At 29.8% G+C, this 20,162-nt stretch overlaps 1 protein-coding gene across 2 annotated transcripts in view; it reads left to right on the plus strand.

Moving 5' to 3' along the window:
- LOC118186899 (VPS9 domain-containing protein 1-like) overlaps window positions 1-20,162 on the plus strand; it is an 89,349-nt gene that overhangs the window by 60,665 nt on the left and 8,522 nt on the right. For both annotated transcript variants that reach the window (XM_085821827.1, XM_085821828.1), the window contains exons 11-15: window positions 2,599-2,708; window positions 6,633-6,927; window positions 10,788-10,972; window positions 11,553-11,610; window positions 17,188-17,292. In XM_085821827.1, the coding sequence (XP_085677953.1) occupies window positions 2,599-2,708; window positions 6,633-6,927; window positions 10,788-10,972; window positions 11,553-11,610; window positions 17,188-17,292 (753 nt within the window). The remainder of the gene's footprint in view (window positions 1-2,598; window positions 2,709-6,632; window positions 6,928-10,787; window positions 10,973-11,552; window positions 11,611-17,187; window positions 17,293-20,162) is intronic.

Here is a 20,162-nt window from a genome sequence, read left to right on the forward strand (position 1 = left end):
TACATCAGGCCTTTCAGGTTTGTTCTGATCAGAAGGCCTCTCTATAAGCAAGCAGGAGTGGTGACAACAGCCAGTCTTTTGTTATAAATCATGCTGATTATGATTTTAATGCTCATTTTAGCCTATGCTGCTTGACATAAAATCTACTTACTATTTACTAAACCTCTAGACTGAGCAAGTATGTGACAAAATGAGACATTAAAAACAAAAAAGCTTACTGTTAGTAAAACGTAACTAAAATGTCACTTATCTTCTTTCAAATATGTCCAGTTATTATGAGTGTAAAATACTATTTAATGCTACTTGATAAATTTCATAAAATTAATTTTATTCTCAAACATATTAATAATTATGTTAATTAAGTTATGTTTAATAATAATGCATCCTACTCTCGTTTAGGCATAGATATAATATTTTAATTGAATTTATTCAGTTTCCATTTGCTAATACGTCCTTAATTTTTTTCATTAATGGTCCTTAAAAGTACTTAATTTCCTTGTGCAAAAATGTGTACGAACCCTGTAGATACTTTGATGGTCAGAAATTCATCCAGCCAATTTTAGCAAGCCATCATGAGACAATATCATCTTGGCCTTGCATCTGGAATAATAGTACAGAATGTATCTAGGCCGACCTCTTTAGGCATACTTCCTGATAGATATACAGCTCAGCATCATGCTAATTTAAGCAAAAAGCTGGTAATACACTTAGCTCTGTAAAATACTGTCTGTTTCTCAACACCAGAGTGCTAGACTGAATGTTGCTTATACTACTGTGAATAAGTCTATGTGGACTTGATATGCTATTATAGTCTGCTATATCAGTGAACTTTTTTTTTCCATCCAGCACATCTGCAATATCATCAATCAGTTATTGCAGTCTTAATAATTGTACATTCTCAAGTACTTACATCACATCAAAACATTTCTCAGACAATGCTTATTGATTTCATTTATGACATGCTAAAATGCTGAGCATAGCTAATGGTAGGAGCATAGCAGTCATATTCCATAGCAAGGATGATTTGAGGACTTTATTTCCAATTTTTGATTATTTTGTAAGATAAACATGTTTATTCATCTTGTAGATTTCATATTTCTATTACCTTTTCTTCTGATGTTTCAAGTTCATTGTTGAACAGTGTTTATATAAATTTTTATCATTAACATATGCAATAATTTTTCTCTTGATTTTTTCAAAGTTTTCTTACCTCAGTAGAACTCTAAATGATATCAAATATAGTTTGTTGAAAATTTCATCAACTTAAATTTTTGATTACTTGAATCCCCTTCTCTATTTATTTTTAGCTAATCAAAGTCAGACTAATTAGACTGGTTTGCTTATTCTTTCCAATACAAACAATAAATAAATTGATTCTCTTACAGAGAAAAATATCTTCTTGCTAAAGTAGATAAGAATTTTTATTAATCGATTGATAAGAGGAAGAAAATGCATTGTGCATTATGGGCAGTGTTTGGAATTTAACAGAACAGTGATCTCTAACTCAAATTGCATGTGAGCCGAATATATAATCGAAAGTAGCTGATGGGCCAAACTCCTTCCCTCTCTTCCCACAGAAAAAGGTTTTTTTTTTTTTTTTTTTTTTTTTTTTTAACAAAACTTTTTGATTAAATTGAGGTTTTTGTCTGCAAGAAATTTCTGATAGTTACTTATATTAATAGCTAAATATTAAATTTCTAGACTGACGTTTGTCTCAAATAATTCTAATGAACCATTATATAACTTACTTTTATCTTAAAATAAACAAATTACAAAAAAGCTTTCCAAGTGGGACAAAATGTGATAATAATTACAGCCTGTTCTCTTTCTTTTCATTATTAAATTTTCCTTTGATGTATACCGAAAATATTCATATATTTTGTTTGTAAGTAATTATTCACTTCTTTATTTCTTAATACAACTTTAAGGTACACCTTATGGCATTTAAATTTTGCTTAAGTTTGTAATAGAAACTATGTTCATCATCAGTTGTAGATCTTCATCGATCACTCTGACTCTTTTTTAGACATTAATTTTCAACTGTGGAAAAACAAAGATACACATGTAAATATACTCCCAAACAAAGCTAATATTCTTATTGGGAAAAAAAATTGTAAATTGTAACTGAGGATATTTATCTTTGGGCAAGTATGAAAAAAAAAATTAATCATATCTTATCTTCATATCTTTAAATCACAGTGTAAATTTCCTAACTCCAGTTGTAGATTTTCTTCGGCATAAATTTTTAATTGAACTGAATGTAAAATTGGACTGTGAATCATTAAAATCATAAATCGGTCTTCAAATACTTGTCATAATAATGCTAATTAGTTTATGAGAAATGTATTCAGGGACAGCCAGATTGAGACCATTGTTATATAGAACTATATTTATGTAATCCAGTGATACTTTATAAATGATATTGTTAACTACAATCACATTTATTGGCAGTTCACTATATTATAATGCATTAATACATATTTTTAAGATACAGTAACATATGCAGTTTGTTGAATATTACTTCTGATTTTATTAGTTACTAATAGAGTTTTACAAGTGATAAGATGTTATAATAATTTTAAACTTGCATAATTTCAGGTGCTATGATCATCCATTATCTCAGTGGCTTATGCTAGTTCAAACAAACATTAAAAGAGAAGTTGATGCACTTTTGAAACAGTATTCAGAATATTTAATTCTCTTACCCAGTAAGTTCACTTATTTATTCCCCCAAATATTTTACTATTTATACATGTTGCAGCCAAAGCTAAACATTAGCTACTTGGTCAAATGGCCATTAACTATTAGCATTGAGCAATTAATGTGGCCAAAACTCAATTTTTCATACTTTGGTTTTGATAGCTAGATCTAAGTTTGTTCCAGAGGAGCTGGCTAAAGATAGATATGAAGCTGTTTCTATAATGCTTTTTAAGTTTTTAAGTAAACTAATGTATGCATCCACGTTTATTCATTTTATTTAACTTTTGCACCTTATTAAAATTTTCATAGTTGTTTCTAATTATGTACTAATGATAAAATGTAGCTTTTGAACTTGCTCCGTTAAAAAACAAATGCCATATTAACTTGGTATCCCTCTTTTCTTTTTACCAATTTTATCATATTAAATTCGAGAGGAAAAAATTATGCAAGTACTTTAATTTCCGAATAATGTGATTTCAGTGAAAAAGTAGCAAATGAAAAGTATTCATGGATAAATTACCAGTAACTACCACAATATTATTTATTTGAAAGAAACTTACATTCCAGTAAGAATACATAGTAATATTAACCTTGCAACATCTAATAATATAGCTTTATTTCTGCTTTGAATCTTGCCCACTCGTATTGTTCACTGATATTCCGTAGGCCTAAAATCATTCAACACTGCTGGAACTACTGTCTGTATTATTTGCTATAACATAAAAGTTGTTGCTATTGTGACTGCCATAGTCACTGTTTAATCTGTCTTCCCACATGTAGTGATCTTCAGAACTGTCACAAGCATTAGATATCTTCATTTTCCTGAAGCTCTTCACAATAATTGCTTCCTTAATTAGAGCCCATGCACCTAAAATCCAGAGCAAATCAATTGCTTAGATGAAAACAATCACTACATGAATGAATCCATTTTGAAATTTAGAGAAGTTCACCTTCTGAATGCCTTGAGGAATAGGAAAATAACATGAATCTTTAAAAAATTTTCACAGTTTTGTGCAGCTAAGGGCAGGGGGAATACATAAGTAAATCTGGCATATCTTTTATCCCCACTAATAGCTCCAGTTTCTAAAGTTATTGAAGTGAATCAAAGCTAGTTTCTAACTTTGGCCCTGTTAGCGAAAGCTAGAACTGGCTGCACAAAACCTAGAGTAATGGTAAATTGTCCTGTATTTGGGACTTTGACCATAATATATGTAAAGATTCTAATGAATTAATTCTACTAAATTTTCACGTTAGATATTTTCACTTGAAGCCATTTGGAATGTAAAATAAATATCTTCTTTATTTTTATGGCAAAAGTAATAGCCCGTATTTAAAAGTAATAGCCAATTTCTTAGCTCCATAAACTAAACTTCAAAGAGTCAAATTAGAGGCCAAAACTCAGTTGAATGCCTAATCTGTTGTCTTTAATCCTACCTTCTGTCTCAATTTTGATAGTTAGTATTTAAAATCCTTGCTAATTCAATGAATTGTGTCGCAGTTGGTGTTTGTTCTGGCTGATATAAAAGGTTTGAAATATGGCTATATGCTTGACTGCTTAAACTAATGTAGCTTTTCTGTCATACAATTATTTGCAGCACATCAAAATATCTAAGAAAAACTGCTTTCATTGTCTCCAGTAACAATTCTGCCAAGTAGGGAAGGATCTTTCTCAACAGCCGAGATTAAGTCTTCTGTCATTTCCATTCGAATTTCCTTTTGGTTTACATTTAGCATGTGGGAATGATGTGCTGACACACCCTATGCCTATTAAGATCCTTAGTCAGTATCCGCTGACATGGGGTCTCTGATATCCCAACTGATTCTGCTATTTGGCAAATTGTTTGCTGCTTGTTCTACACATGATTCAACATTTGGAAAGTCTCCATAGCACTCTTTTCCAAGCGAACACAAAATTTGATATTGATTCTCTGCTCAGCTGATGCCATTTCTTTCTATCGCGGATTACTAAATGCACCTGCCTACAAAAAACGCTGTCGCCACGAACTTTCGACCACGGGATTTAGGACAAACCACTTTTAGAAAAGGGGAAGAATGTAGTAACACAAAAATGTTCTTGTAGTCGAGAACTGCAAAAAATTTCTACGTTATTTACTCATTCCGGAACTTTTGAATCTTACAACGTATGTTAATTGTGAATGAGTTTAGAAAGACTTGCTTTGTTGTCATTATAATTGATCACTGCATACCCTTAGGTTGAAAAATAAGTTTCATCAGTGGGCTGGTCTGTCTGTCAGTTGTTAGTATACAGAAGGCTTTGCTTCTTTACTATGTTATCTACATCTGCATACTAACAGCTGGTTAGATTCCATCATCACAATAGAGGGAAATTGGATTCTTTACATCAATACAAAGTGTATGTTAACTTCGATGAATCACGTGCATGTTAATTGAAATAAGAATCCATTTGTCCTAGGCAACTGCTTCACCATAAATCTGTTATTATTAGCATTTACATCCCTATAGCCCGAGATACATGTACAACCTGAGGTATGACACTGTGTTTTTTTTATTCATACAAGATCTAAAGTGGTTTGAGCAATTTTTGAGAAGCCTTCAAAGCTGAATTAGGAAGTTTTGCATTTTATGCTGCAAGGCCAAGAACTTGTATTAACATGCTGTTAGAATTTTATTTGTTGAAATAAGCTCTTGAAGGACAAGCTTTTCACTCTACAAAACAAAGACAGATAAATAATTAACATTTCTCTTGTAAGGTAGCTCAGTCCTATAGTAATGGGTTCGGAAATCATCCTGAATATTGGCAGAAGTTTTCAATGCAGAAATGCTTCATTTTTACAATAAATGACTTTTGATTTTATATAAAGTAAATGTTTCTAAGCTAAGCAAATCTTTTTCAGGAAACCAATAATAATAGTATTAAATTTAATGTCATTGTACTTCATATGCACTGACATAAAATCAACATATCCATTGTCATTATTGTTACTACCTAAAATCAACATGCACTAGCATCATGGCACATATATCAAGTGCCATAATGAGTGTTAGATTTCCTTCAAAAATTGCATGGTATTTTTTAAAAAATGCATGTATTAAGTAAAAATTGTGACTAAATCATAATTCTCAATATTGGTAATAAAACTGTATTAGAGTTAATTTATGTCGTATTTAATCCACTATTATTCTCTCCAATTTCTTCAGTTTAAATGGTTTTCATATTAAAGTCACAGTCATTTATATGTGAGTATGATAATTAGTAAAAACTAATAATGCCATCTGATGAAATAATGAACAACAACTTTACCATTATTTTGTGTCCTATTCTTTATAGGTTACAAAAATATCCTTATAGGATACAAATATCTTTATAGGATACAAAAATCTGCATAGTCTGGAATCCTTACAGATTGAATAATTGTTATTGATTGACAGTTGTACATAACAGTCTTTATCATTTAATTTGTTGAAAGTCTGCTTTAAAGTTGGTTTCAAGAAAACTTGTGTGAAAAATTTTGTTATTAACTGAATAATTTTTGTGGCAATACATAAATGAAAAATAAGAGTGTTCTGAAATCCAACAAAGCATAAAAAAGATACTTAAATGATATTTTCATCAATTGCCAGTCATTGATGTGTTGACTACTAGAGAAATAACCTCAAAACTCCTTAATTAATATTTTAGAATATATTTTAAGGTGGCTATCAAGCAGTATTTTGGGTAGTTAAATTAGCTGTCAGGATGATAATTGAAAGATTCAACTATTTCAGCATGATTAAAGTAATATTTATATCTAATTTACTTTTTGTTATAAAATACCAGATTGACACATTTATATTTGTAGTTTATTTACCAGTTATATGGATTATTCAGAAAAAAAAAAATCTAATAAGCTTGCAGTAGTTTTGAATCATGTATTATTTTATTCTAACTTTTTTTAAATCCCTTTTTGCAGATCAATGTCCTAATGAAGAATGCGGTCTTGGTTCTTATGAAGAGCATCCTAAAGAAATTGTCTTAAAAAATTCATTTAATGAAACCAAAAGAATACCATCAAGCAAAATAGTGTGTCTACAAAAAGCCTTAGAAGCTTTATCTTTAGAAATCAGTAATACTATTGGAAATGCATTAGAAATATTTTATTTAATTTATAAATCATTTTTACCCGATGACTCAGAATCAGCTTGTTATAAGCTTATTGAAACTTATCTTTTGGTGCCAATTTGGCCAAATTTAATAAATCTTTTTAGGTAAATATTCTCTTTTGTGTTTTATAAATAGCATAACATTTGTGATGTAAATTTAATTCTAATGTTAGATATACTCCGTCAAATCAACCTGAGAGTGCTGAAAAAGCTAGGTTATTTCTGTTCTCCATGCATTCTTTGCACAAAGTATTGATTAAAAAAACTAATGAACCATACTTGGTGTTACCCATTAGGTAATCAAATATGGTACATTAGTTTCCAGTTTAGTATGGTGTACAAACTGAGCGAAAATTAATGGTTTAACCCATGTTCATTTCCCTTTGAATAGGCAGGCCATGCGTGTTTTTTGTAACTCCTGTGCATAACATGAATTTGATTCAGTTTCATTTAAAAAGTACTTCATGGAGAAGTCATCTCTAAGATAGATAGGGATTTGCATGTGTTGCCATTATCAATGAAGTATTTAACAAATGGATATTTTTTGCTGTTTTATTCACTTTTCACTTTTGTAAAAAACTTAGAGAAAAAAATGATCATAAAATGCTAAATCCATATGCTGGGGGCACATTTTTTTTTTTTTTTTTTTTGCAATGCAATGGATGTCGTTTTGAAGACTTGCCAATAACCTTTGATGACGTATGTATAAATGCTTTCCTGGTATATGTAGCTAGATGCAATTGCAACTATGATTCTAGTTTGTAATTTTTATACTTTGATTTAGCTTTAAAAGTATTTAAAGGTAAAATTGGATTCATGGTGACCAATAGTAAGTGTTAAAAAATGAAATATGCCAAAGATAATGATATAAATTTGAATACTCTAGAATGAAAGAAATTTACTTTTTCTTGTTTGTTTGTTTATTTTGGTAGGTATCTGTAACAAGTTGGTTGTTAGTTGTGTAAGCTAAAATAGTGTGTTGAATGCTTCATCTGACATTAATATCCAAATTAATAACGCACTAGCATAAAAACAAGCAAATATAAAATGTATTGATCACACCTTTTATCTGTGAACACTTCTTTAAATAATGTGTAATAAAAAAAGCTTTTTGCTAAAATATCTTTTCAGAATGTATGTCTTGAGAGATAAAAACCATTGATATTTTTTTCTTATACTTTCAAGTTAGACTTACTTTCAAGCTTATTAAAAAAACTGTAGAATAAATATTCTATGCAGAATTAAATATTAATTTAATTATAAATATTTCTGTTACAAATTTATAGTTAACATATGAAGCTGGTACTTTTTCTTGCATGATAAACCATAGTTTTAGTGTCACTTAACCCTCTAGCCATGTATCATTTTATGTATTTTAAGTATGAAATCGCAGGAAAGTGCTATTCTTTATGTAGATTTGATATGTATAGACCATTTTGCAGCTAGGTATGTAATGTTTTATGAAAACTGAATAATTTACTTTTTTTGGCTGCTTCAATAAAATATTCATGGTCAGCTCAGTCAGCACATCCTCATCATGAGGCTCATCATGCAGTCATGAGGCTTTATTACTTCTTTACCATGTTTCAGTTTTACAAACATGATGATGCTCTGTACTCGAGGCTCAAATGGTTCTTTTTTTATCTTGCTGTTTTAGAATTATTATTATTTTTTTTTAATAAGATTTATCTCTTTTTTTCTTTTTCAATTTTATGCTTTTAAAATTGAACAGTGTAACATTTCTGTTGGATCATGGAGTTCTGTAGATATCTATTCAACATGTAAGCAAATAATCAGGAAGTTGTGGAGAAGAATAAAAGTTATTGGCAGTAACACAATACCCTTTGTCAAATAAACTGGGTGCAAGACAGTTTAGTTACTGCTGGATAATTATTATAATTCTCGATGAATGGTGTACTCAGCATTAGAGTAGGAAATTTCAGTTATAACCAGATTCTATTTCACACAGAATATATGCTTTTATATCAAAGTTTGACTTTCTCGTAGAGATGTATTGCACCAAATTCAATCTTTCTTTGAATAATAAGGCTTTCACTTATGCTAATGTTTTTCTATGGAAGTAATACAGTTTGGAATTGTATATGTAAAAATTCAGTAACTACATGTAATTTACAAAATTTTGGACAAGCTGGATTAAAACCAGTGTAGGCAACAATTATTATTGGTCATAATAACTACAACTACATCTACTAGGCAATAACTACTACTTTCACTTCACATTTTGCTTAGCTGAAAGTGTTGTCATGGCTGAAATCATAAGGTGTTAGAGAGCGCTACAAAGAATAATAAAGATGTTATAATACGAAAAAAATGATTCTTGCTTTTGCTTTTTGCCATTTAAATAATTATAAAAAAGAACTTTGTAAGCAACTACACCAGAATTATCAGAAAAATGTTTCATGTGTTCAAACAATGTGTTCATTTATTTTTATATTTGTCTTTTCTATTTTTCAAGTAGTTTATTTTATCTTTATTGCTTCTCTGATGTTTCTAGTGATCTTGGGGTTTTCTAAACTCATCCAAATAACATTTGACTGAGAGACTGTATTCTTACTTCGATATTTCCTTTATCTGTGCTCACTTCAGTTGAAACCTTGGCTCCAGACTAAATCATATTATGTGAATGAAGTGATGAATTTTTATTAAGCCAGACACATTGCACTTCTACAATATTCTCAGTTAATTGTCAGGTTTATGCTTATTGCATCATCAGTGACTTAGAATATTTTGGCTTATGAATAAAAAGGCTGCCCTTGTGTTACAAAAGATGGCATGTGTGAGGAAATGGAAAGTGCCCTCTAGCCATCTGATCAGTTAGCACGCAACTATGCATTCTATGAAGAAAAATGTTTATTTTTGTATGTTTTATCACCCTAAAAGTTTTAGTTGTTTATGTTCGTGTTTCTGAAATATGTTTGACCTAAACAGTTACTTCTAACCACAAATGCATAGTACTCCCCTCACCACTTACACTTTTTAGTCAATTTGTCCTTCTTAGTTTAATTGTCATTTATCTTCATCTTCATAAAGTTTCTCATACATGTTTTACATGTATTTGGACAAGCAACTGGCAGACATATTCCTTGATCATTAGTGCTGCTTCAGGAACTCATTTATTAGCCACCTAAATTTTAAATTTCTCACAATTCATTTTAGTAAAGATGGTGCATTTTTATCATCTTCATATATTTCATATAAAAGGTGTCAATCATATTTAAAAAGTTACCTTTATTGTCTTTTCTGAAATGGGGTTTCAGATACATTCAGCAGATAGAATACAACCAAAGAGGATAATTTGTCCTTCTTTGTCTGCTCTTGTAAGCATAGGTTCCATGTTATGAAAGATTCATTATTCATCTTGCATGCATTATGTCATGTAATAATTCTGTAGTTAATTGATCACAAGATTAAATTAGGAACATAAGTATTTGTTGGAAGTAATGCAGTTTCAATATGCTTTAGGAAGAATTTTCATTGCATACTGCACAATTATAAATCAGAATAATATTCTACGCTTCATTATTCCATTTCAGTATCTCTTCATTGAAATTTCTTTTACATCATCCCTGCTAGAGGAAGTTCTAATAAACTTTATCTATTCAAATTATTACATCCCTATAATTTAAAATTGTTAAAAAAGAGTAAAATTGATTACATTTAGCATATGACTGATTTATATTAAATTCACCCTGTTAAATGACTTCATTTTTGTTAAAAAAAGATTTCAATTATTAAAATTTTGATAACAATAAACTGCTAACCCTATTATAATAAATTATGAAGCATTAATATGTTTGTATACAAATGGATGGAACTTCAGTAATTTAATAACAGTATCCAAAAGATAACATTAACCATGATCATATTAAGTGGCAGTTATATTTCTCTATATGCTCATTGTCTTATTCTCTATATGCTCAAAACAATAGTAATATTTTTTTCAGAATTTCAAATATTTCTTCGGAGTATAAAGTGTCTGTGACAATGTTCATCCACAGATCTTCCGATCCATCAAAGTTTGGATTTTTAAGCAAATTTTTCATTGCCCCTGATATGTACCATGATGTTATCTTGCTGTTGCAGAGTTTACCGAAATACTGTTCACTTGTTGAAAAATTAAAAATTTTAGGTAAAGTTTTTTCAGACTTCCCTTTTGTAGAATTTTTTAGCAAAAATTACTAATGTACATTTCAAATGCATCATGTATTCTTAGGAAATAATAAGCAGATTCCTTTTAACAATTAAATGCAGTAATTTTGCATTTAGCATAATTTTGCAAAAGTTGCTGAAAAGTAAGCTGTGAATGTTTTATTTTTTTTTTTATTTTATTTTTTTATTTTTATTTATTTATTTATTTATTTATTTATTTTTTAAGAGGAAGTGCAGAAGGAGCCAAAAAATCAAATGTTAAAAAAATTTCGCTTTATATGGCTTAAAGCATTTAGTGCAACTTAAAAGAAAGCTCAAATTCACTGAGATATTTATTTTATCACAATAAAATATGTCATATTTTTAAAAAAATGCTTATCTTGTTTTGATGCAAGTTGATATGCAAATTATAGAATTTACTTAGAGATTCTTATGGGCCTATTTTTTCTGAGTACTTTTGAATTAATATTGATGTTTTGTGGTAATTTTGCCTGTCAAATGAATTATGTAATTAAACTGATATAATATATATATATTATATTTTTTTCCCCCTCCTTCAGTTCAGATATCTCAAAGTATTTGTAAGATTGATTCTGTGAAAGGATCATCCGAAAAAATGTAAGTTCAATTTATCTTTTTTATGTATAGAAGTTAGGTTAATTTGAATGTTTATGCCAATTAATAGCATATATAATATTTAATAATTAAATATATAATATTTCATATCTTTTCAAGTTTATGGCCTGAACAATCTGTTAATTTGTTAATTCTGATTTTAAGATTTTGCGCAAATTATTTGAATTAAAGGCAAATCACGACTCGTATGATTAGAAGATTATTTAAGATTTAATTTGAATATCAGAATTCCCCTCTTCTATCAGTATTTTCTTTAAAATGTTATTTAAATCTAAGCTCAGAAATAAAGAATGGTTTTTCTTTTTGAAAAAGATATTTCTTATTTATTTATTAAGAAGTCATTGTTGCTCGGATTGTTGACTGTTCGTCCTGATTTTATCTGTTGTTCAAGAGTGTTATGTTTTAGGTAATCTTCCAACAGGCAATTTACCTTACTCAACTATGTAGTTATTTTATGGATCGATATGTGACACCACTAAAATTGTTGTTTTTACACATTTTTTTCTTCCTCCATTTTATTAAATTTACATGATCAGATTTACAATTATTTAATATTAATAATTTTTTGTTTTGCAAAATATTTATTTCTTTTGCTGTGTTTTGTACTGCGTATAAGGACATTTTTAATGTGTAAATAAAAGAGTGAAATATTTTTTTAAATTAGATTATCTGGTTTAAATATTTCAATGAATTACTCAATATTAATATAACTAAAAGTGAGTCCCTAAATGTTATAGATATAGATTATATCAAGAATTTCACACATATAGCGAATGAAACAGTTAAGAGGTAAGACGAAATACACCCGATTTTGCTCTGCTAAATTTAGTTGTTTTTCAAAACCTAGTTCCAAACAATTTGTTGTCAGCAGAATGTTAAAATAAGAGAGATAATGAATTTAAGAAAGATAAATTAAAAACTGTTCCTCCTTAAAATGACAGTTATTTCATTTCCTTCTTATTTCAACTTTCTGTAATGTAAACCTGAAATTTATTTGAGATAAATTTATTTAATAACAAAGGTTCTAAGGCATCATTTAAAAAAAACTCTTCACAAATTCAATGGAAAAATTGCATGTGAAAGAAATGATAAGCATATACATTGCTTTTGCAAACAAAATAGTCTGAAAAAGAGATGGTGCCATCTAAATTGATTAACTAACTAATTCAGTAGATTGCTAGTTGGGACAATACCATGTTTTAATTTTCCACCATTACTGCAATGTGAATGAGCTTGAATTATATGAATACAGCTCCTGCTCAGTACTTTTTTGAGAAGCATATTTGTGCAATTATATAACGAAGCATAAAAAAATTTTTACTCAGATTTTGTCAAAGTAAACTTGTTAATCCATCAGTTTATTTACTTTACCATTTGTACAAAATGTAAATTTAGATATTGCAACTAAATTCTTAAAAATCATGAAGGGTACTTTTTATTTTAATGTGTTATGTGTGTGTGTGTGTGTATATATATATATATATATATATATATACTATATAGGCATAGATATATGACCGATGCAAACTTTTAGTAATGTATATTTAAAAAATGAATTTAAATATCCTATATCTCTAACAGGGGGCTTAATCAAAGCTATGCTATAATATTTGGATTGACTTGTAATGATTTTTGAGTGAATAGTTATCAATTGTACTCTTCCCCCTCCTTGGAGAGGAATGAGTTATTCTCATCTCAGATAACTCAATACTAGCTTAAGTTCTAAATTAAATGGATTTAACTTTAACATCAGATATATTTATAATTACACTTATGGATTTGCATCTTAAAATGATAGGTTGAAATTGCTACATATAGATCGATGTCATATCAGTACTTAGGACTGATAGGATCCTAAAATGGTTTGTAGTCTTGATAAAATCAAGACTGTCAATTGCTGCATGTAGATTGATGAGATACAAGCCCTTTGATCCATCTCTGAAACCCTTAGGATTTATGAAATGAACTTATTTTGTACTTGCTGTCCAATTCTTCAGTGTGCCCTCCTGCCCTTCAGACGCACAGATTTATTATCCTCTGTGTCCTTTGTAACATTCTCTTCAGATTTTAGACATGACAAACCTTATATGGGGCTTAACCAAGGAGACTGTGCACTAATATTTTATCATGTTTACTGTTGCCAGCGTGAATTCTCTTCCAGGCAGATGGGCTGTATATACATGGGCCTTTTTCATGGTTTTCCTCATGTGTAATATGGATTCAAGCCCATTTTCCTTAGAAAGTCCTTCCCAGAAGCATTTTTTTTCCTTAGGCAAATATCCCTAGTAAGCTTTGGTGTAAGCAAATTAACCTAACCAAATTAAACCATTTTCTTGAAGCACTGTAACTCAGGACATAAATAAATGCTTAGACCCTTAGCTGTATCTATAGAAGCACACTGAATTTTAAACCAGTTTACTCACATAGGAGTTAAAGTTTCTTGGAAAATTAGAAAAACCTGAGTCTTGCAGTCAGAGAATTAAATTTACATGTCATAAGTGTTTTTATATTTAATCTCTCATTTATATATTTCTGTAGTGAATAAGAAAAGTAAGAAAGAATAGGACAAAGAAGCAAACAACTTAGTTACCAAAATAATATACTTTCCATTACTAATTAGTCAATAAAATTTATCATGCATATAAGCATATTCAGTTTAATTAGATGAAAAAATTTTATTGGCATAGTTGCTAATATATCATTAATTATCTTTATTATTATTATTATTTATTTTTTGATTTCCTCTCATCCTATTTATCTGTGATTCTGTTGTAGCCATTAATAGTATATCATATATTATCTGAAAACCTAAGCTCATCTGTTGTTTTAAACATCAGAGAACTTGAAATCAAAGCTTCATATTGAGGACCTACTGTTTAAAAGTGAGAGATGGAAATAAAAGATATGTATAATATACGAGGGCTATCCAGAAAGTAGATTACGTTTTGGAATAAAAAAATAAACAAAGTATAGGAAACAAATTTTATTATATACAGATGAAAGCCACACTCAAATACTACTTTTCTACATAGTCACCATACAAATTAAGGCATTTATCGTAGCGATGTACGAGCTTGGAAATTCCTTCGTCGAAAAATTCGGCCGCCTGCGCCTTCAACCACTTCGTTACCTCTTCTTGCAGCTGTGCGTCGTCATCAAAACGCTGCATAGCCAGCCACTTCTTCATTGCTGGGAATAGGTGGAAGTCGCTCGGTGCCAGGTCGGGACTGTACGGCGGATGAGGAAACAACTCCCACTTAAAAGATTCAAGAACTTTACGAGTGACATTTGCCGTGTGGGGCCGGGCGTTGTCGTGAATCAACAAGATCTTAGAGCTCAACATTCCTCTGCGCTTGTTTTGAATTGCTCTTCTGAGTTTTTGGAGAGTTTGGCAATACCTTTGAGAGTTTATTGTAGTGCCTCTTTCCAGGAAGTCCACCAAAATTACACCTTTTCTGTCCCAAAAAACAGTCGCCATCATCTTCCTTGCCGACATTGTTTGCATGCATTTCTTGGGTTTTTGGGGAGAACTTGTGTGCCCCCACTGCATTGATTGCAATTTCGTTTCACAGTTCACATGTTTCACCCATGTTTCGTCACCAGTAACGATGCGATCGAGTAAAGAGTCACCATCCTTATGGTAAACGTCCAAAAAGTTCAACGCTGCAGCCATTCGCTGATTTTTGTGGTCCTCTGTCAAGATTTTTGGAATCCATCTTGCACAAAACTTGTGGTAACCAAGCTTTTTGCTGATGATTTCGTGCAACAAACTTCGCGAAATTTGTGGAAAACTCAAAGAAAGTTCCGTTATTGTGAAATTTCGATTTTCACGGACTTTAGCATCGACTTTTTCGAGAAGTTCGGCGGTCACTATGCTGGGTCTCCCACTTCGATCTTCGTCGTGAACATTGGTTCGGCCATTTTGAAATCTTATGACCCACTGACGCACTCCACCTTCAGTGATAATGTTGTCCCCATACACTTCACGAAGCTGCCGATAGATTTCTATCGGTTTACAGTTTTTTGCAGTCAGAAACCTTATTACTGAGCGCACCTCGCAGCTCGCGGGATTTTCAATTAACGCAGACATTTCAAACCGTCACAGTATCTGAACGGAGCACAGCACGAACCTCTCACTAGCACGGCTAGATGCAGACTGAGCTGCGCAACGCTCTGACCCCAAGATGGCCGCGCTAGCCCCGCCCCTAGCGGACACAGACGGAAACGTAATCTACTTCCTGGATGGCCCTCGTACAATATGCATGATAAAATTTTACAATAATGCAAATTTGTATATTTAGAAAATTGAAATGAAACATTAAGATTATTAAAAATTTACCTCTAATAGAATACTTGTTGGAATTATCTGTAGATACTGTTAATGTTTCTAAAAATTACCATTTAATATTTTTTTCCCTCCCCAAAATTCTTTGTTTCAGAGGAACTTGTCTGTCATTTTGCTACTTCTTTCTCCCTTCCTTCTCCAGATATGTAACTACCACAAATGAAATCAAAATTTAACTAATTTTCTTATTCGTTATAATTTTAAGCATTTGTTTTCTACAAGATATTTATTCTTGTAGAGTAGCATGTTCTGAAATTACATGATACAAAAATTGAAGCATCTGTTTTTTTATTTCTATTCATGAAATGATTCAGTACTTGTTTAAAAGTTCAAATATATTTCGGTCTTGATTTACCAATATTCTGTTGTAAATGCTTGTTTCTATTGAAACATATCAAATAAACACCAATTATTTCTTCATTTAACATTATTATTATTATTTAAATATAAATTATAAAAATTTTTAACCTGTAGCTCTCAAGTTTGTCTAAACATTTGACTTCCTCAAATTTTACTGTTTAAATTTTATTTTAGTTGTGATTTAAATTCATATGTGTGTGTAACAGGGGGTGTGATAAGATATTGTGAATTATGATTCACAAGTTGAGATTTGCAAGCCTCAAATGTTGAAGATAAATAAAAAGTGAATTAGGAATCATCTGATCCAAAGTGAACATAAAATGTGAGATACTAAGGCTTTTTTTTTTTTTTTTCCTCCTTGTTGAAGCAACTGGTTTAAAAAAATTGACATGGATAGTTTCTTTTAATATATTTCCAAATTTTGATAAATCAGTGCAATTAATGCTTTATTATTTAAATTAAGCAGAGTTTTATTAAATGTATTTTAAAGTAAGTAATATCTTTTGTTATACTAGCATTTGCAAAAGCTGGATGAAAGATAAATATAAATAAAAGTTTTACCATTTTGCAATGTATATCAAGTTTAAAATTGAATTGAGAATTGTTGTCAGTTGGATTTAACAGTCGTTTTTCATCAGCTAATTGCTAAATTAGGATTTTACCTTAATATATATTTGTTAATGTTTACATTTCAAAATATGGACTCTGTAAAAATAAGGCTTGATAAAATCTCTAAATTGAATTCAATAAATCATCATAAAACATGTTTTGCAAAATAAATTCCATGTATGTGATTTGAAAATTTTCTTCTTAAATTATGTGGTTTTTGTTGATTTTTGGTTTCTCTTTTACAGTGGAGCAGATGAGTTAATTCCTCTTCTCTGTTATGTTATTGTGCAGTCTAGATTGCCACAACTTTTCTCAGAATGTCATGCAATAGAACAGTTATATGATATGAAGTATGTTAATAATAAAACATTCTCATACATGATTTTTTTTAAATTTTTCAGTTACAATTTTTTAAAAAAATAATTAGTTTATATATAATCTGAAATAATGAATTTTAAAATCTAATATATTTTGGCACTAAAGTATCTAGTTTATTATTTTGAAAATAAACTTTCCCTTAAATATATATTTCCTTTTACATATTGTTTAAAATTATTTTTATAATGTATCTAATTAAATATATTATGTCTAATTTAAGTTTTATGTAATTTATGCTTGCATGTTGAATTTTTAATTAAATATTAATGATTGATCCTTAAATTTATGCCTGTTTATTTTACAATTAATTTTTCAAAATAGTAGTGATGGCATTAATGGACAGTTATGTAACATGATATATTAAAATTGTATTGAGGAATGTGATTATGTCGTGGTAAGTGGCATTTGTTGTAAAATATGGAGTATTAAGCAAGTGAGAAACTCCTTTTCTGATAGTATTTGCTGTATGAAGAATCCTTAGCTGCAAAAGCTGCTTGACAAATTTGTGACAGAAACATTATCTTTCATGTTTTATAACAACATGTACCAGAAAAGCCTTGTGTTACCAAGAATTTTGCAGTAACAAGCATAGAATCACATAAGGCAACCCATTATTTTTGCTCTCTGGAAGACTATGTGGTATCTAAGACTCCAATGTCATGGACTTTTTTAGTCCAAAGGGATTTGAATCCCGAAGGACTATTAGTTTCGTTTTGGCATTTTGCGTCGGACTCATAAATGTTGGTTCACTTTTCAAACTGTTGCCACAAAATGTTAGAGTCCTGCATTATATTTGAAGAAATTAAATAATGAAAAATCTGCATAAATGTATGTATATTTCTCGTATTGTGATAAATCAACGGTACATAGAGTCATCGAATTTTGAATAACGTAATCCTCCAACGAATATGAGCATGTGGAAGACCAAATTTGAAATTTGTTTTATGATCGATTTCCTATTTTTTAAAACTTTGACAAATTTTTGATTAACAAACTCAAGGATTTCAAAGCGAGCAATGGCAACGTTGTGCAGAAAAAACATTTTTATCTCCAGCGCGTGAGTCTCTGTATCGGAAATTCTAAAGATATGCTCGTTTTAAAACTATTTTGTGATATTGCTGTTGCACTGGATCTTATGGTTTAAGTGCGAGGAACATGATATTTAATAAAGAAAGGTAACACACAAAATGTTAAAAAACGCCCCTTTGGACGTAATTTAAAATCTGAAACATTTCAGATTTTTTTTTTTTAATTTATTTATTGCAAGTGTTGTACAATTGTGGTCTAATCACTATAAAAGTAAAAAGCATTGCCTGATAAAAAGTAAAAAGCATTTCCTGATAAAAACCAAAAAACAACTTGCACAATGAAGAGAACCCCTTGGCTAATGTGCTGAGGGTTTGTCAAGTGTTTGGTGAACCAGATTACTCAAATGATCCTGATTAAAATAAGATGGATGGCCAAAGCATGGAGAGTAATCAGTGTCAAAATTTCATTCCTGGAACTGATCTGGCTCTTTTTAGGCTGTCATAAGGGCAATAAATTTCTGTAAAATATTGCAGAAATCTGTATAGTAGCTTTGTATGGCTGAGAATTTTCCAGATAAGGGTAGACATAAAAAATAAAGCTATTTGTCCACTTCACACTCTGTTCTTTTGGATTTTTTTTAAAAAAAGTAAAAATACGTAACACATTTTAGGGACTTAATATGACTAAATATATTTAAATAAACAGACATTTATTTTCATCATCACTACTATCCGGCCTGAAATTCTGAAATAAAATGACATGAATTTATGCATCAATCCAAAGTAATGTAATTTACTTCGTTACTGTATTTATTGAAATGTTGAAAAATTATCATACATCCAAATTTCGATTATAATAAGATAAAATATTAGCTTTGACAGGAGCCATAGATTAGTCTCCATAAAGCAATAAATTCTGTTTTTGTATCTTAAATTGATCTGTGTATTATTGCCAGTAATTGATGAACAAGCTGACAAATATTTAATTAGCAAAATTTTCAACTCATTATGAAATTTCCTCATTTGGCCATTTTGCCTGCAGTCCAATTTTCAGTATTTCTACAAATATGCTGCATAATATTTGTGTTTTGAATTCAGTTCCCTCTTTTTTCATCCTTTATTAAACATCATATTTTTCTCCAAATTTAACTAGTTATGATAATAAGGAATTATATTCACTTTATTTATTAAATGTAAATTTTGTTTTAAATATTTATCAGTGATCATATTTTGTATTAATTTAAGATAGTGATATAAAGCAACTGTATTCCAGTACTTAAGAGTTTACATAGTACTGCTTTGTTTGTAATTTTACTATTTTAACTATGATTTAAAAAGAATCTGTTTTCCTCATTTAATTTTACTTTCTTAGTTAAGGTTTTGTTTTCACTGTTCTTTTGATTTTACAAAACCCTTCTGGCAAAAAATCCTTTGAATTACTAAGATTTTATTTTTCTTATAAACATGCATACACTACTAATGATGTCTGGACATGGTTCCAAGCAGTTTTCATTTGTTGTAGAGGTTGTCATTCTAGAAAAGCTGACTATCAATGATAATACTTATGGATTTGAATAAAGTATTTATGCTATTCAAGGCTGTTAGATTTTGTTAAAGTAAAATACTGATGTACAGTATTTGTTTATTAATATCGTTATGTTAATAAAATCTTGAATTTATTACAAATACAAGTATTGTGTAAGTTAGCAGTAAAAATAAATAATAAAACTAGGGAATTCAGTTTAACTACAGTACAAAATCTGAAATTTGGACATCCAATATCCAGATATTCTTCTTACAAAGTGTAGGAATCA

The sequence above is a fragment of the Stegodyphus dumicola genome, chromosome 8 (assembly GCF_044657685.1).
Source record: "Stegodyphus dumicola isolate Sdum_Otavi_A_Nest chromosome 8, ASM4465768v1".
In the NCBI taxonomy this organism is placed as follows: domain Eukaryota; kingdom Metazoa; phylum Arthropoda; class Arachnida; order Araneae; family Eresidae; genus Stegodyphus; species Stegodyphus dumicola.